The sequence below is a fragment of the Vulpes lagopus genome, chromosome 15 (assembly GCF_018345385.1).
Source record: "Vulpes lagopus strain Blue_001 chromosome 15, ASM1834538v1, whole genome shotgun sequence".
Classification (NCBI taxonomy): Eukaryota; Metazoa; Chordata; class Mammalia; order Carnivora; family Canidae; genus Vulpes; species Vulpes lagopus.
Window position 1 is genome coordinate 5,594,399 of NC_054838.1, and position 18,366 is coordinate 5,612,764.

The window sequence follows — 18,366 nt, forward strand, 5'->3', positions numbered from 1 at the left end:
AAGACTGCAAATAAATATGAAATGTATATATTTAATGTGTAGCAGGGGACAGTGGCCAAAGAAATGTTCTATAGGGAAGAAGAAAGGGATCCTTTCTGAAAGTTGGTAATAAATGCTCCATGGTGCCAGCCCTTGGAAAACATACTTGGACTACAAAGAATATTTTCAATAAGATCAGTAGGTATTTCCAAGGATATGTGGGTAGTCAGTAAACATTACATGATGATCTTGCCATGAATCAAGTTGGTATGCTATCTCATAAATAAATCCCAACTACCATAACTATTTATTCATCCTAACTAGTTAATTTATCACAAGATGGTTGGCATTTAATATTCTAATATATAAATTTTAATCTAGAAGTTTGCTACTGTTGATTTAATTCTATACCTAAATATGTAGGGTGGTATTTATTATTGTTACTGATTAAATAAGTATATACTACCTGAAAATTATGTATTATACCTCCATATATGGCATGAATGTGAATATTAGTCTATGAACCAATGAAACGATTTTTTCTCTATCACACATTTTTAACTACCAAAGAAGTCTAAATATATTGAATGTTCTTTAAGAATCTACATCTTACAAGTGACATTTTATATATAGGACCAGAAATACATGAATTTAGAAAACCACTAACAGGGGCACCTGGGTAGGTCAGTGGTTGAGCATCTGCCTTTGGCTCAGGTCATGATCCCAGGGTCCTGGGATCGAGTCCCACACCAGGCTCCCCGCAGGGAGCCTGCTTCTCCCTCTGCCTATGTCTCTGCCTCTGTGTATCTCTCATGAATAAATAAAATCTTTAAAACAACAACAACAACAAAAGAAAACCATTAGCAAAAGAAACAAGTAAGGTCACATCATAATGGCAACATCTAATTAAAAGTTTTAATTTAGTATGTAAATGTCTACCTCTCCAAAAAATGCAGATACTTTACACAGAGACAGTACCAACTTTGAAACTATTTTCAAAACATCTCTACCTTTCAAGTAGATGAAGAACAAGAATTAAAAGAGAGCTACACAGTGTAAATTTGCAAATATTCGAGGTGATAAAACTGTCACTAATAAATAATTTTAAAATTTACTTTAATGGCTCATTTCCAAAATATGTAAAATCTAAATGTATCTATTATGTGTAATACAAATATCTTCTACCACAGCCATACTTTTTTGAGTTTTTGAAGATGGAGGTAGACCATTATTTTCAAATTATTAAAGAAACACAAGTGAAATGAACAATTTCAGAGCATTTACATTACTATATTCATTTCAAAGTTAAGCCAACTTAGTTTTCTTAACTCCAAATGTTTTACCACTTTAAAATAATCTCAAGTTATTGGTCTACTTTCTAAGTTACCATGAGGATATTTATGTGAAAGTCATTATCTATCTACTTCTATGAATTTAAGTCAACACAGGGTTGTTGACTTTCTTGACTATGTCTTGAAGTTAAGATTCCTTTTCTGAGGAAATTTCACAAGCCATCAGTTGCATTTTTGTTACCAACTACTAGCATTATTTTCTTTTCTTTTTATTCTTTAAAAGAAAGATTATTCACTTATGTAAATTGTGTTCTCCCTGTTTATGCATATTGATGATCTCAAACTGGGTCTCAAGAGATGGATTTCTTGGAAACCTAGACTTTTGGAACTGGAAAGGACATTAGAGATCATCCACTCCAGGCCCTTCATTTTATGGTTGAGGACACTGAGCCCAGAAAAGATAGCTGAGTGACTTTGGGCAAATTTCCTACTGAGTGGCAGAGCCAGAATCAGAAGCCAGGTCTCCTGACACCCATTTAGGAGCCAGGTCTCCTGACTTTGAGTCCAAGGATCTTTCCATTACACACACACTGACTCTCTATTCTTTGAGGATGTCTTAGGCTGCTTACCCTGATCAAACTGCTTTGTAAATGATTACATTCACCAAATAAAATACCTTTGATGACAAGTCATGGGGCCTTGGAACATGCCTATACAATCAGGCTATACTCTAATCATGATCTTTCCCTGCCTAGAACATGTCAATGACTCCTCCTTGACAGTACAATAAATTATTAAGCTCCTTAACACAATCTTCAAAGCAGTATGTGACCCACCCCCAACAAGTTGCATGAAATTCTCCCCCTCTTGATCACTGCTATTGATGCCAGCCTTCATTCAGTTCTTCCTGTTTCAGTACATGCCATTCCCTCCACTCAGGCTCTTCTCCCGTGCTTTGTCTGGCTAGCTATTAGTTATTCTTTAGTTCTTAGTTAAACAGAAAACCTTTTAGGAGCACCTGGGGGGCTCAGTGGTTGAGCATCTGCCTTTGGCTCAGGTCGTGATCCTGGGGTCCTGGGATGGAGTCTCCCTCTGCCTGTGTCTCTGCCTGTCTCCGGGGGACTCTCATGAATAAATAAATAAAATCTTTTATTAAAAAAGACCTTTTAAAGAGGACCCCCCCATCCCAAGCCCTCTGATGTTTTATTCCAATCCCATGTCATTCTTTTTACATTCTTTTTTTTAAAGATTTTATCTGAGAGAGAGAGAGAGAGCACAGAAGGAGAAGCAGACTCCCTGCTGAACAGGATCCTGACATGGAGACTTGATCCTAGGACCCTGAGATCATGACTTGAGCCAAAGGCGGATGCTTGACCAACTGAGCCACCCAGACATCCCTCTTTTTACATTATTATTGTAACCTGTATCTTTTAGTGTTTACAACAAACCCAATTCATGAATTATTTATATATTTATACGTTTCTTTTTCAATCTATTTCAAGCCCTAAAAGAACTGGCACTCTTATTCCTAATCACTCAGCAGACTGTGCCTAAAACACAGTTAATTACAATGCTAAGTATTTACTAGCTAGTTGATCATTATGTGCCAGATCTTGTTCTAAAGCTGGTGATCTCATTCAAATTTCCAACAATCCTATGAGGTTGGTACCAGTACTATAGTTATGTTACTGGTGACAAAGCTGGGGCACAGTGCATTAGGACGCTTGCCTAGGATCACAGGGCTGGTAACTTGAGGAGGGGAGGTTTGAATTCAAGCATTCTGATTCCAGAGTCTATTTTTTAGACCAATATATGCTGCAGCACACTCAAATATTTGTTGAATACACAGACTTACCCACAAAATCAAAGTGATGCTATCATTGAACTATATACAAATGGCATAACAGCGACAAAACCTTCAGTATTTACAATATGCCCAGCACTAAGTAGTACATATATTGTAACCATGTAAGCCCACAACAGCCCTGTCAAGGGGACACTACTATTATTACCACTTTCCCAATGAGGAGACTGAGGCACACAGAGAGGTCAAGCAACTTGCCCAAGGTCATATTGCTAATCAGTGGCAGATCTGGGGTTCAAACACAACGAGCAGTGGTTGTAACTTCCCTTCTATGCTGCTGTCCTTGCCGCAGCCTGTATCTGAGGACAGCTCAACGTCAGTAACCAATTACTTATGTAACGATCACTAGTGACCCCTCGAAAGACAAAAAAATTCTAAAAAAAAAAAAGAGAGAAAGAGAAAAAAAATCCATCTGTTCAAACTTGACTCCCTGTATGTGATGAAGATAAAAACTCCTTTTTTTTGTACCAATGTTTTACGAAAAGGGGATAGCCCCTTCCTTTTAGCAGATATAGTGCCATAGCACAGGAAAGGGTCTTGCTGAGAATGCCTCCTGCATCTCTGCCTTTACCCTGTGGCTGGGACCCCTGGTGAAGGCTATAACCTGCACACCCATACGCAGTAGCTCTGGCTACACAACATAGAGTCGTCAAAAACAGTGTACACACTGAGGAAAAAAGGAGACATCTGCCCTTAGGATGAAGGCTTTAAAAAAAAAAAAAACCTGCAAAACTCCAGAGCCATGGTGAACAAAAGGAAAATTTTGCTAAAATGTGATAAAATCTTGCCGAACCTTGTTAAAACCTTGCTAGGACTTTAGATAAACAGGATGCTCCCCACTAAGCTCCTTAGTTTCATCAGCTACAAAGTGGGGATAAAAAAAAAAACTTGCCTTGAAGGATTCCTTAAACAAGAAAATCACATTAGTGAAATCCCTTCTGCAAATGATAAAGCACCACATGAATTCTATGTTTGCTCAATATTCAAATCTTCTATGTCAGATGTCTATAAGGATCCTTCCCTCAGGTTTTCATTCTGTTCACTGTCAAAAACTGCCGGTGAAAACAGTGCTGTTGTACATGGTGATCCTTTAAATGCACGATTCCATCTCACACATGGTTGAAATTTTATCCCACAAATATGGCAGCACCATAGAAACAGAAAAGAAGAGGCAGGCTTAACAAGAGGCAAGCCTTTTTCTCAGAGACAACTTTTGGAAGACTACTTCAAAACCAAAAGTGAAATGAGAAAGAAAAATTTCAGTTCAAGGCTGGATGACCCCAGGTAGCTCATTTAGACAAAGGATAGATGTTTTTGTTCTAGAGTCTGGGTATTCAGCAGTTTCAGAAGGTGTCCTATGAAAGTAGGGCAAAGCAATCCAGTTTTGGAAGTCAGATTTCACATACTGTGGCCTGTGTACAACGTCAAAAGAACAGGGCAAATTGGTCAGCCGCACGAGAGAAAGTAAGCGGAGATATAAATAAAGAAATAAAAAATAAATCAGATCAACATGCAGATGAAACAAGCCACTGGACCACACTTTTCCACATTTCAAGGTATGACAGTGGAATTACTAAGCCCAGTTAACATAAGAGATATTGAGAAATTCATTTAAATCTTCCACATGCTTCAGGTTTCCCAGATGCAAAATCCAAATAATGCAATCTTTCTTCCCAAGGAGCTGTCACATGCTTAGGTGAAGGACACGACATGAGGGAAGAAAAAACAAACCTGTTATCTTTGCTCCCCAAATGAGATCTTATAACCTTACCTAATAGATTGGTTAACCACAAGGCCAGATCTTCTTTCATCGGGAGCAAATTAGCTTCATGTCTGCTGGCCAGCCATTGGCTATACTGATGCATATCAGAGAGGCCAGGTCCACTGCGTACCTTTGGGCTCAGAGCAGTGCACATTATTTATCCACTTGTAGTACCTGTTTTGGAAACAAACAAAAAAAAAAAGCAGTTGCCTTTTATATAGATGTCTCTTGTTAAAATCTTTCTGCCAATGACGGAGAAAGGAACCAGGTCCATGGGACGTTTTGATGACAGGTCAGGTTATTAATTATTAAACCCCATGAAACACTATTTGCTTTTTTCTGTACTGAGCCTATCACTTTTGACCAACCACCTGGTAGGAAACAGCAGCAATCTAAGGCCAACTAGCAAAATCAAACACTGAGCTCTAAGCTCATATAAAACATCATACTGGGAGAAGTCAGCTTGTAAGGCAAGAAAGTCCTCTGATTCAAAAGCAATAAAAATGGCTTGATTAAAATGTTAGCATCTAAATTGTAAACTCCCAATGTTTCGGTTAATATTTGAAACCACAGATTTCCACAGAATTTTAGTACTGAGTGCAAGCAGGGACATAACTTGCACAATTTACTGTAAACATAAGGTCACTACTCTTAAAACTATTACCTGTAAGCTTAAACAGAGCACTTGGTTCTTTGCAGGTGGAGTCATGTTTAGAGAATTGAGGGGGAGACAGGGTAGACGGTGCCTTCAGAGAGTACCTACTACATTTTTCTCATTTTACACTTAACCAAAAAAAAAAAGAAGAAGAAAACAGGAACGAGAGGATAGGTGACTTAACTAAAATCATGTATAGAAGATCATGGCAGAGTGAGGCTTGAACCTGGGTCTTCAGCATTATTTCCAGAATGATGTATTTCACAAAATAGATTCATCAAGAACCCACATGATAACACAAGAATCCAGCACAATTCTAATAAGTACTGCCATAGGGTTTTCTTTTATCTTACTTTTACCTTCCCAACTTATATATTTCACAGACTAGTTTTGCTTGCAATCATCTTTCGAGCAGAAGTAGTTAAATGTCTTAGGTCTACAAAATGAGTGATGATTTCATTCACCTGGCCACCTTATGAGTGGCGCAGTCGCCTGCATGGGTCATAGAGAAGATGTTTGAACGTACACGTGGCCTCGACACGTAGCACTCAGTATGCAGCATTTATAGGACCTAAGACTATGCAAGTAATATTGAAGTAGCTAAGGTAAACAAATCCATCAGTTTAACAATGTGGAAGACTCTATTCTGTACCCAAATAGTGCATATGAAACAACCGAGTGTATTATGAAATGATAATGAAAATGAACACATTTACATTTACAGCTGGCAAGAAGTATGATAGAATAAACTGGAGTTTCCAGCTGTATTTCAATATTTATATATTGATATATATATAAATGTATTTATATATTTATATTATACATAAAATATATATTTATATTTATATATTTTAAATTTACCAATACAAGTTGTATATACTTTCGTCAGTTTTATTCCTTGAGACTTCACAAAGTATTCCTTTCTACTTAAAATCAAACTCTAAATCTCTTAGCATAGGTTAATTATTTTTTGCCTTTTCAAGACTGCTTTTGAAAAAGAAATAAGACCACACTAGTGTTCAGAAAGTTGCAAAACGTGACTGTCTCCCAAACATTCTGCTGTAGTATCAGAAAAGACCGATGAAGTGGGTAAACAGCTAAAAAGCGTAATAAATGTATAATTTAAAATCAGAAGCAATTTTATTTCCAAAGCAATTAGGCTTTGGTACAACTTCTTGCAAAAAAAAATTATCATAAATTGTCTTTGAAAATACTTTTATAAGTCTCTATAGTATCTAATTATCTGAAGTGAGCCAGTGCAAATGTGAAATATTTTTAATACATTTTGTCATATGTTACTAAATTATCATTTCAGGAGCCAGAGTATCATCATTGCCTACTTTTTTGCAGTTTATCATCACATTATTCATATAATGTCCTGAACCTTTCTCCAAACCTTGTGATTAAATACCAGAAATCTAAAACATTTTTGCTCCAGTTCTTTTCAAAATAGAAAACAAGACATCTCCCTGTGGCTAGTTAGGATTCCTATATGCTGGCCAGCCCCCAAAACAAACATTTAAGTAATAATACATTTAAGCACATGATTCATACGTTTAAATAACTAATTGAAATCTTAAAAGGGTTACCTCTAAAATGCCTTTCTTCTCAAGACACAATCTCTCCCACTACTTTCCTGAAAGTGAGATGTGCTACTTCAGTAACCTTACCTACATCCTATTATGTGCTCTGCAAACTTCCATTTAAGCCCCAGAATCCTACCTTGCTCTGTAAAAGCAAGAAGACACCTCAGATTCTTAAGCTCATTGTCCAGCAAAGAATTCATCGAGGGATAGTTTACAGTAGGCCTAATGGCATGTAACAATTTCAATGAGCCAGAGGGACACAATCCTTCCCCTCAAAGCTTCCAAACAGTGAAGTTTTTCTTTTCCTTGACAGTGGCACATTTATTTCTCCTGTAGTCTGTCCTGTATTTTGCCAGAAATGCAATTCAAACTATCTTCTAATATTTATAGATGATCATTAAGCAAAAACAGTAAGAGTAATTAAGCCATCTTCGTTTTGCTGCTTCGGATATAATCCAAATTGTATACAAAGGGGAGAAAATAGTAATAGGATTATATTTTTCCAGGAAGCAAAAGTGGGAGAAAGAAGGCTTAGTGGGTAATCAGCAGGTGACAAAAGTGAAACAAACATATGCCAAATATGCGGACACCTAAAGCCACTGTCATAGATAGGGACTTTTCTGTTTATGTGCCTTGGGAAAAAAAAAAAAAAAAAACAACTGGGATTTCAACCCAAGTTCTCCTGATCCATTTTCCGAATTGCAAATCACCATCAAACCTAGCATGATTTTGTGGTCTAGTTGAAAGTCACTACATGGAAGTCTTCGATTTATATACGGCAGAGACATGAATAGGAAACACAGAAATGAATCTGGCGGAGGATCGAAATTTAGAGTGCGGAAGCTTTCCCACAGTGAAGTGGTTTCTAACTGAAATGCTTAAACTGGAATGAATAACTATCAGATAGATTTAGATTACTCAGATAAAAAGATCACTACAGGATTGTAGCCTTTCTATAATTTTTCGACTTTAACCAACCGGATGAGTCGGATTAGATCACAGATAACACACCATAACAAAAAAAGATAACTTCTGATCCTTTGAATTCCTTCAAAAGTTTCCAAAAACCAAAAGAGATGCCAAGGAATAGCTTTTAAAGATGGGAAATAACATGATGAAGGGTCCACTAGATTTGAAGGAAAAAGTTAGGTTTGGGGGAAAGAAAACGTTTTGCATAATATATCTAAACACCGAAAGATGTTACCATGAAAATTCATATAATCCAAATATTTTAAAAGCTTGATAAATGACCTTGGTAACTACTAAGCAAAGCCAGTTGCTGTGGAAACAGAAGTAAGGACTCAAATGCTTCTATGCCTCTCTGAACTGTGCCTTCTCCAAGCTCTATGGGTCTACCTAAAAACGGATAACTCAACCCTTAGGATTTGGAATTCAAAAAATAAAACTTGAAGGGAAAAACATGCAGAAACTTAATACAGAATTCTTCAAAGAATGTGTGTGTGTATTATTTTTTTTCTTTCTTTCCATAGTAGAACCGATTCTGGAATAACCATTATGAGTATGATGAGACTGAGCTAGCCCAGGGGAAAAAAGAAAAAAATTAATGACTCCATAAGTAAAATATCACATGTTCAGTCTGTTGCTCCAGAATCCCAGTCGAAGACATCATAGTTCTTTCGGACTCTGAAAAAAATAATATTCTTTCACGCCACCTAGAGGTGTGCTTCGATTAGGACCAAGGTGGTGTCCAGCTATCTCTGCACTGCTGACATGGTATCAAAAAATGTATCACATAGAAAATAAATCGGAAAGAAAGAAAAATAAGAACAAAGTGATAAACATTGTATCACTACTGTCTGCTATGAGATCCACTCAGCAGCCTGATTAATGGACAGACCATTGGGGGCGCCCGGGTGGCTGGGCCAGTTGAGTTTCAACTCAGGTCATGATCTCAGGGTCCTGGGATTGAGCCCCACATCGGGCTCCACGCTCAGTGCAGAGTCTGCTTGTCCCGCTCCCTCCCCCTCTATTCCTGCCTACACTTGCGTGCACTCGTGTCTCTCAAACAAATAAATTAATCAATAAAAATATTTTTAAAGAATGAATAGAAGATGAGATTCAGAATGAGAAGTGCTGGGGTCCAGTTAGACGACTTCTCCTCTTGGTGCTGGTGTTCCCCAGTGTGTACAATGGAGGCAAATACCTCAGATATAATTGTGAAGATTAAATACTTGTGCCGGTTTTTGGCATATCCAATAAATACTAGCCAAACCTAAATCATCCTTGCAGAAAATGTGCCAATATAAAACTCCTATTGACATATTTTAAAAAGAAAAAAAATCTGTAACAAAACAAATATTTTATAGGACTACACTTTAAAAAACAAAAAAGCCAAAAGGAGAGAAATGAAAACAAAGTATTAATGAATAAAACCCAAAATAATGGAAAATCCAAATTTTCTTCATCTTGATGGGGGGGGGGGTGAAACCCCAAGGTGATGAATGAAACGTTAAGCTCTAAAATGAGAAGTTCACTTGTATTCTTAACAGCAAAGTTTGGTAACAATTTATGCTTCATTTTTGACACCAGTTAAAGATAGAGGAATGCTACGCCTCCAAAATAAATGAGAAAGGTTGTCACTACACAACCCCGCTCCAACACACACACATGCTCCTTAGTGGTAACTATTTAAAATAGAGTGGTAATGGACCGACAGTCAAGTGACACATCCCTAAAGGCCAACTTTGTTCTGATTTTCATCTCTATTCAATTTTGTGTTATGAGTGTAAAACAATGAAGGAAACAAAATGTATAGGCCAATAACACCATTTTAAAAAATTAAACAAAAAATACCCCAAGTCAAACCCCCTTCCAAAATCTGGAAGGAGAAAATGCTATCCTTCAATTGAGATTCAAAGAACTAACAACCAAGGACCACTCTAGATGGCTCTTCCATCATTCTGAGTTCTCTCCTCCTATGTGATTCATTTTGGCTAACCAATAATAATATCTCTACAAAGCGACATATTCTCAACCAATGTCACGAATGCCAAATCTTAACCTAAGGGCCTAGTTCGAAAACAAAAGTCTAAAATCTAAACAGAAAGATTACTCTAGATCTTAGAAATGGACCTGCACTCTAGCTAAGAGGCACAACTTGTCCACAAATTTTAAAAAGCACCAAGAATAAAGACAAAATGACACTCATTGTCGATTTTCCTAATTTAAACTCAAACGGACCTTAGAAGATGTAGCAAATTCCTGGTTTTGAGTAAGAGGCTGGAGGCCTACGATATTTTGGCCAAAGTAACAAGGTTATTTAGTCACAGAGTCATTAAAAATATCCTACTCAGCTACCCTGGTGTCCAATTTCGAGTAATGTTAAGGTTTTTGTTTTTGTTTTTGTTTTTGTTTTTTTCCAGGAAGTCTCTCTTCTCGCAGCTCCATGATGATCTGTCTTGAGCTAAATGATAATGATTCCTTCTCAAGTCATGACCAAAAAATGAACACTGAGCGGGTACTGGATCCTTGTATCTTTGTGGCTTTGAAATTCTTTCAAGTCTTTAAGAATCCTGCTCCTCTATTCTTCCAAACAAGTTAGCACTGGTTTATGGAATCTCTACCAGATGAACTTGAAACATCATTTGAATAGGAAACCATCTGAAAGTCATTCATCAATTGGGCTATGTAAGGGTTTCCTTCAAAATTCCATCTAAGTTGATTCAGGAAACCTTAATTCATGAGAACATTTCGGGGGCTCTGATGCCGTGATACACAGATTTCTGTTTCACTTGACCTCAAGGTGGTTGAGAGCTACCAGCGATCTACACCCTATTAATTATATCTACGCACATAAATCCGTTGTGCATTGTCTCCTATAGGGCGAGAACAGTAGCAAAAAAAGTCCATTGGCCCTAACAACATTTCGGACAGACCCTTACACAGCATTACTCATTTTTGACGAGAGCTGTGATCTACCTTCTCTTCGGTCCTTTTCTCTAGTCTGAAAACACTGAGCGGAAAACCTTGAGCGTTGCTGGAGAGAAATGAGGGGGAAAAAAATAATAAAAAAAAAAAAAGCAGCTCTATATGAAACCCACAGAGATACCAACGTGGCCTTCCCATCGGTCGTAGTTGTCACAAAACTCACAAGCTGCCAAGAGCCTCGTTACCTGGTTTCCAACCAAGACACCCTGGGCCTTCCCGAGCCTCCACAAGTCTGCACCACACAGACTCGCAGCCTTGCGCCAAGACGGTGACTGCCCCCCAGGGACTTGCGGTCATGCAAGGCCCCACACCTGCCCACCTGCCCACCTGCCCGCCTGCCCGCCTGCCCGCCGCGGCGGGTCTGCCCGAGGGTCTGGAGAGCTGAGCGGCGACCCCGTGACCTGCGGCCCCGGTGAAATCCGGGGGGCCAAGCTGCACGGCGGGCGCAGAGGGGAAGCGACAAGCCCGGGGCGCCCCTGCCGCTGCCCGTCGGTCCGGGGAGCAGGTGCGCCGGCTGCGCCCCCGCCTGGGCCCCGCGTGCCTACCTGGTCTAGGCGGTCAGGAGCAGCGCGCCCATGTCGGACGAGGCCGCCGCACCAGCCCTGCTCCTCCGCGGCCAGGGGGGCGCATTCTCGGAGGCGGACCCCGTGGCTCGCGGCTCGCGGCCCCGCTGGGGGGCTAGGCCCGGCGGCGGAGCAGCGCCCACCTGCTGAGGGCGCGGGGGGGGGGGGATGCGCGGGGAGGCCCGGGCCTGGGCGCCGGGTGGGGGCAGGGGGCGCTCGGCTGGGCTGCCCGGGGCACGGCCGGCGCCTGCGGGCTCCTCGCTCGCTCGGGGCCCTTATCCTAAGGCTCGGAGGCTCGGAGGCCAGGGGTGTTCCCGGGCGCCCGCGGATCGTATTTCCCCCACAAAAGGGCTCCCAGGCGCGGGCGGTTGGCTCGGCGGGAGGGGGGCCCTGAAGTCTGCAAGTCGCGGCGGGCGGCGAGGGGGAGGGGGCAGGGGCGGCGGAGGGGGCGGGGAGGCGGCGCTGCTCCCCGGAAAGGTGCAGCCGAGCCCCCCCCCCCCCCCGGACTGGACCGCACCGGCTCCGTGAAGCCGCCGCGCCCGCTCCGCGCCGGGCCGGGCCGGGCCAATCAGGGCGGAAGGGCCGTCGGGCGCCTGCGCCTCCGCGTCGGGACAAGTCCCCGGGCCCGCGGGCCCCCGGCGGAGGGACGCAACCCCGGACCCCAAGCCTCGGGCAGGGCGCCCCCCGCCCCGGAAGCCCCGAAGGCCGCTCTCCGGCTGCGCAGAGCCCGGCCGCCCCGCGAAACCCGCCCCAGGGGGCGCAGCGCTCGGCTGTGAAACTCATCAGCGAAAACCCCGAGTATCTGCCCAAACCCGCCGTGCGGCGCCCCTCCCGCCGCCCCCCGCGCACCAGGCCCGCCGCGCGCCCCGCAGCCCACGTGCGCGCCCCCCCCCCGCGCCCCTGCAGCAGGGCTCCGGGAGGCTGCAGCGTCGGGACCAGCCCCCAGGCTGTCGGGGCACCCCCGCCCCCCACACCCCTGCAGCAGGGCTCCGGGAGGCTGCAGCGTCGGGACCGGCCCCCAGGCTGTCGGGGCAGCCCGGACCCCCCACCCCGCACCCCTGCTCCCGGGCTGTCCGGGCATCCCCGGCGCCCCCCCCCACCCCGCACCCCTGCAACAGGGCTCCTGGGGGCTGCAGCGTCGGGACGAGCCCCCTAGGCTGTCAGAGCATCACCGCCCCCCCCCACCCCGCGCCCCTGCAGCAGGGCTCTGGGAGGCTGCAGTGTCAGGACGAGCCCCCTGGGCTGTCGGGGCAGCCCCGCACCCCTGCAGCAGGGCTCCTGAGGGCTGCAGCGTCGGGACAAGTCCCCTAGGCTGTCGGGGCACCCCGTCCCCCCCACCCCGCGCCCCGCGCCCCGCGCCCCGCGCCCCTATAGCAGGGCTCCCGTGCGGCTGCAGCATCGGGACAAGTCCCCTGGACTGTCCCGACATCCTGGACGCCCCTACCCCGCACCCCTGTAGCAGGGCTCCCGGGCGGTTGCAGCGTCCAGCGGAGCCCCTGGGCTGTCGGGGCACCCCCGCCCCCCACCCCGCACCCCTGCAGCAGGGCTCCCGGGCTGCTGCCGCGTCGGGACGAGCCCCTGGGCTGTCGGGGCACCCCCGTCCCCCCACCCCGCACCCCGCGCCCCTGTAGCAGGGCTCCCGGGCGGCTGCCGCGTCGGGACGAGCCCCTGGGCTGTCGGGGCACCCCGTCCCCCCGTCCCCCCGCCCCCGCCCGCGCCCCGCGCCCCTGCAGCAGGGCTCCCGCACCCCCGGCGGCGGCGGCGGCGGCGGGGAGCGGCTCGGCCTCCGGGCTCACCCCGCGTCCGGCGCTGGCTGCTGGCGGCCCCCGGGGCGCGGGGCGGGGGGCTCGGCTCCCGCGGGGTGTCGGGGCCCCTGGCGCAGGTCGTGGCGGCGGCAGCTCCAGCCGCGCGGCCCCTCCTCATACTTCTCTGGTGGCTCCTCTCGCTGCTGTTTGGGAAAACGATTCCCCCCTCCCCGCCCCCGCCCCCCGCCCCCCTGCCCCCGCCCCGCCCCCGCCCGAAACTCCTCTTCAGCTCCTCGGGCCGCGTGGAGCGAGCGGAAGCTCGGGGCTCCCTGTCTCGGGTGGGCGGCCCCGCGGGGAGCCGATGCCCCTGCGCAGGGGGAGGTCGCGGTACACGCCCTGGGCGGGGGGGGGGGGGGGGGCCCAGCCCGGGCCCGAGGGATCGCGTTCAACTCCGCGGCTTGAGCACAGCCCGGGCTTTAGCTCGATTTTGAAACCGGGTGTTGGAAACGTCCTGCCCCGCTGGCCGCGGGCTCTGCAGACGCAGGGGCAAGAGCTTTCCAGCACCTTCGGCCGCCCTCGTTGCAGACCGGACGGTCTGATTTCCTAGATTCTTTCTAAGCTGCAGGTTCTAGAAGAGCCGAGCGCTCAGCTCAAGGCTGTTTTCGCTTTTGCAAAAGGAAACACAAGTCCGCCCTCCCCTCCCCGCGCCTGCAGCTCAGCTGTACGTTGCATGTCCTGGGCCATTGTCTCCAACTGCTGTCTGTCTGTCTGTCTGTCTTCTCCAGCTGCTGTCTGTCTTCCCGTGGCGTGCACGGAGGTGCGAGGCCCGCCCCACCTCTGCTACCCACGCTCAGGGGCCCCACAGCGGCCAGTGACCGCTTTCCGCCCAGAGTCCGACCCAATGACCACGTTTTCTGTGTTTGCTTTCGTTTGTGTGTCCATCAGTCGCCTGTGCATCTCCGACCGACGCATGGGATGGCCTTGGCCCAGGTAGTCCGATCCTCTCCTGGACCTCCTTTAGAGCAGTGAGTAACCTACCCACCCCCCCAAAATAGAAACTACCTGTAGATCCATATAGCTAAGTGATGTCGAGGGTTGCAAAAGCCGCAAAAAGGCATTTTGCACTCATTATTGCTCTCATCTGGAAGGGGTTACTTGCTAAACACATCCAGAAACTGCATCAGTTGCTTGCTGGTGCTGGTAGTACAAGTAAAGAGGAAAGGGACAAAGGATTTTGAAGTTTGGTGGCATTGAGCTCTGAGGTTTTCCGTCTTAGTTCGGGTTGATGTTGCAGCTGGCAGCTCCCTGTTCCTCCTGGGCTCCCCACAAGCCAGTGAAAAGAACCACTCCTCATTTGAAGGAGAAATGACATTATAAAAAGCCCGTGTTGTCGCTCAGACGCACAAGGAACGACAACAGCGAAGCACACAGAGCGGGTTAGTGATGAATTCGAGCAAATGATGCTGATGTTTCTCAGAATTTAACCAGATCTGAGTATTCCAATAAAGTCCCTTGAGTTTCTGAATTTGTACCATTTAGGAAAAAGACCAAACACCCTCGATGATTGTTCATGATCAAGATATCATCAGCCGATAGATGGTTAATTTAAGTATCATCGAGGTATATAATAAGAGTTCAAAGAATCTAACACCATGAATTTTGAAAATTGTATGTCCTATTTTTCTGCAGATATAAATATTGTTGTCACATTGTTCAATATTGATAATATAAAAAGCAATATTTTTGTTAATTTAGGAGCAGTGTTCAACCCAGTGTAGGAAAATAAGGAAGCTTACAGAGGCATGGGGAAAGCATAGTCATTCAAATGACTCCTCCAAGGCCCTCCTTTCCAGGTATTTTTAGTGTTAGTACTGGCCTTATAGCAGATCCTCTGTCCTTTTAGCAAGAGCCACAAGGAAAAGCGGAGGAGAAATATGCATTTTTTCCCCCTAACATCTGACCATTGCGTTGAATATTCTTTTGATGTCAAAAGAGAAGTAATACAGGGCTCCATTAGTTAAGTGACCAACTCTTGATTTCCTGATTTCCACTCAGGTCACGATCTCAGGGTTGTAAGATCAAATCCTGTGTAGGGATCTGCACTCTGTGGAGTCTGCTTGAGATTCTCTCTCTCCCTCTGCCTCTGTTCCTCCCACTGCTCATATACTCTCTCTCTCTCTCAGAATAAATAAATAAAATATTTCAAAAAAGAGAAATAATACATATTTCTAAAGAGGCATGAAAATAATATTTCCATTTGACATGTTTTCAGCATTTTTAACAACTCCTGTTTGATTTCATTTTGTGATTTACAAAATCAGATTTCTGTTTATGTATTCCAATTGGCCACTGGTACATTTGTCAGACACTCTTTGTCCAAGAATTTTCCTGCCTTGGTCTCAATCTGAACGTATTCATCTTGGGAAACCATGGCCAACAGACTCAACTATAACTTCTGCAGTGTGAAAGTGAAGGAAATAAATTCCTCATCTAACAAGGTAAAAAAAAAAAAAGTCTAAATACATTCTTGAAGCTTGACAGCATAAAGAAGAAAAGTCAAGCCAGATTCAGTTTAGTTTTCTTTTGCAAGTTATCACAGCTTAGAGGATTCTCATATTGAAAGTTTAGGGGTTAATATGTGTTTTGGGCATTCTAAACCTTCAATATTGTCTCGCATATGAACTGGACCTTTTCTCTTAAAAAATATATATGCAGAAAATGAACAATACAATTATTTTTGTCCTCGTCTTTAGGATAGCCTCTCCTCCTCCTCCACGTCCCCCTCCCTTTTTTCTCCCTCTTCTCTCTCCCCCATAGAAATAATAAATACTCACTTATTGTGTAACGTAGGGCAAACTTTCACTGGATGATGGGGATCCGTCGGCGTGTTGGAAGACGTTAAATCACGTGGCGAGAGATACTGGGTAAAATAAATTTGCAAAGGTGACCAAGGCATTCTTATATTTCTAAATAACTGCAAAAGGCATTTAACGGTGGCAAATGATGGCTGGAGAAGCAAGTGAGGATGGTGATGCTGAAGCAGCATAAAGACGTGCAGAGGGGCTGGAGAAGCACATGAAGCAATGGAATAAGTGAAAGCACTTACATTTTACTGAAAGCCTTTATCAGTGATGTCGAACATCTTTATATTTCCCTCCCTAGCAGCTTGGCCCACAGGGTAGGCCTTCCATTGATATATACTGAAATAAAATGTTTTAATGTCTTAAGGCAGACAGAAGTCCTAATATGGTAATTACAGCTACTGTTAGGGATAACTGGTAAAGGCTGTGACTTTTCATCACCACTCATATATAAAACTACAAAGAATAAGTGAGAAATTTCATGGGAAAAGTTCAAGGTTTACTCAGTTTGACATGCTACTTAAAAAAAAAAAATCTATTGCTTTACTCTCAATGGAGAACTTTAAACTTTATAAGCACAGCACAACAGTAGCATCGATATTCGTTCCCTACTGTTCAAGACTCATATTTTTGCAAAATGTGTGCTATATATAAGGCCATGTCTTCTCATTTTTACACAGGGGATAGATTAAAATCGTTTCATGAAATATGCCATTTATCTCATCTAGTTTTAAGTCCCCTATACAGTACATACTGTTGTGTGATTTTCCTCGTTCAAGTTGGAATTGGGTTTTTTATTTTACCTTCGTTAAATATTCTTATGGTTTGTTCCTAAAACTTCTGTTAAAATATCATGCCATCCTAATTGCAAGCTCAAATTTAATAATGAGTGTTTAATGTAAAATATTTTTATTTCGATAATCTTGTCTTTCTAGAATGCCAATGGGTATATAGTAGGCACTCAATAAATAATTGTTGAATGAAAAAATGACCATTACATTAAAAGCCAGTCTCTTAGGAAACTTACGACTAATTGGTTAGATTTTTATATATTGTCTTTAATTTAGTAGTTTGGAACTCAGAATAGAAAAATAATGTTAAAATAACATCATAAATGATGGTTTCATTCCCAAGCTAGAATCATTTCATCTGGTAAAATGTAACTAGCATTCAGTAAAACAGATGCTTGCCTGTGTGCCAGGCTTATAAATGAGGTCAGTCTGTGTCACTTGTCACTTCATTAAAACCCAAGGTTGATTTGGACTCAAGGTTTAATCATAACCAATATAATATGAGTGCAATGAAAAGTAATAGAAAAAAATTACTACCTCAGTGGCTTTCAAACTTTTTTTTATTGTGACCCATAATAAAAAATACATTATGGAACAGACACATAGACACACACTCAGACACCCACGACCAAAACAGGTTTCACAGAACAGTACTTACCTTCCTCTATCAATGCACTCGGATATTTTTTAAAAATTTTATTCTGATTTTTTTCTACTTGGCTTTATTCTAGTCTTTCTATGCCATTCAGTTGAAAAGAAATGCTGTTGAAGAACTGCTAAATATATTTCACAACCCACAGTTGAAAAAAAAAAAAAACGACCTGGAAACTAAACTATCAGTCAAAATGAAGATAGGGTATCAGTGAACAGACGATTTCATTATAAACTACAAACCAGATGTGCGCATATATTGTTAGCAGTGGACTTGACATGATGTCATGTCACAATATCCCAAACATCATACACCCTCACACCTCCATGCCATTGCTCATGCTGACTAGAATGATCTTTTACCTTTTACTTTCTCCCTTGGAAGAAATCAGATTCATTCTTCCAGGACCAGCTTAATAGTCGTCTTTTTTGTCGCTCTCCTGATCTCTCTGGCAGAAATATTGCTGTGCTCTGAGAATTTTTCCATTTCTTGTATCTCATTTATGATGTAGAGTCACGGTGATTTTCTTATGCATCTCTATCCCCACCCCCCCCACTAAACTGTGAGTCCCTTGAGAGCAGTTAAATCCATCTTTGCATATCAAGTACTCAACACAGTACCAACCAAAGGTTGTTGAATGATGGAGTGAATGAATAAGTGAGCCATAA

General features: G+C 43.8%; 1 protein-coding gene across 5 annotated transcripts in view; it reads right to left on the reverse strand.

Annotated features, from left to right (window-relative positions):
- Positions 1–13,573, reverse strand: part of GAS2 (growth arrest specific 2) — a 127,986-nt gene extending 114,413 nt beyond the window's left edge. The window contains exons 1-2 of one of the 5 annotated variants that reach the window (XM_041730363.1): positions 13,446–13,573; positions 4,907–5,071 (exon numbers count right to left, since the gene is read on the reverse strand). In XM_041730363.1, the coding sequence (XP_041586297.1) occupies positions 4,907–5,051 (145 nt within the window). In that variant the 5' untranslated portion in view covers positions 5,052–5,071; positions 13,446–13,573. Of the gene's footprint in view, positions 1–4,906; positions 5,168–11,631; positions 11,754–13,445 lie in introns of those variants that run through there. The other 4 variants (XM_041730364.1, XM_041730366.1, XM_041730362.1 and 1 more) reach the window with 4 other exon arrangements.
- Between the last annotated feature and the right edge of the window lie 4,793 nt (positions 13,574–18,366).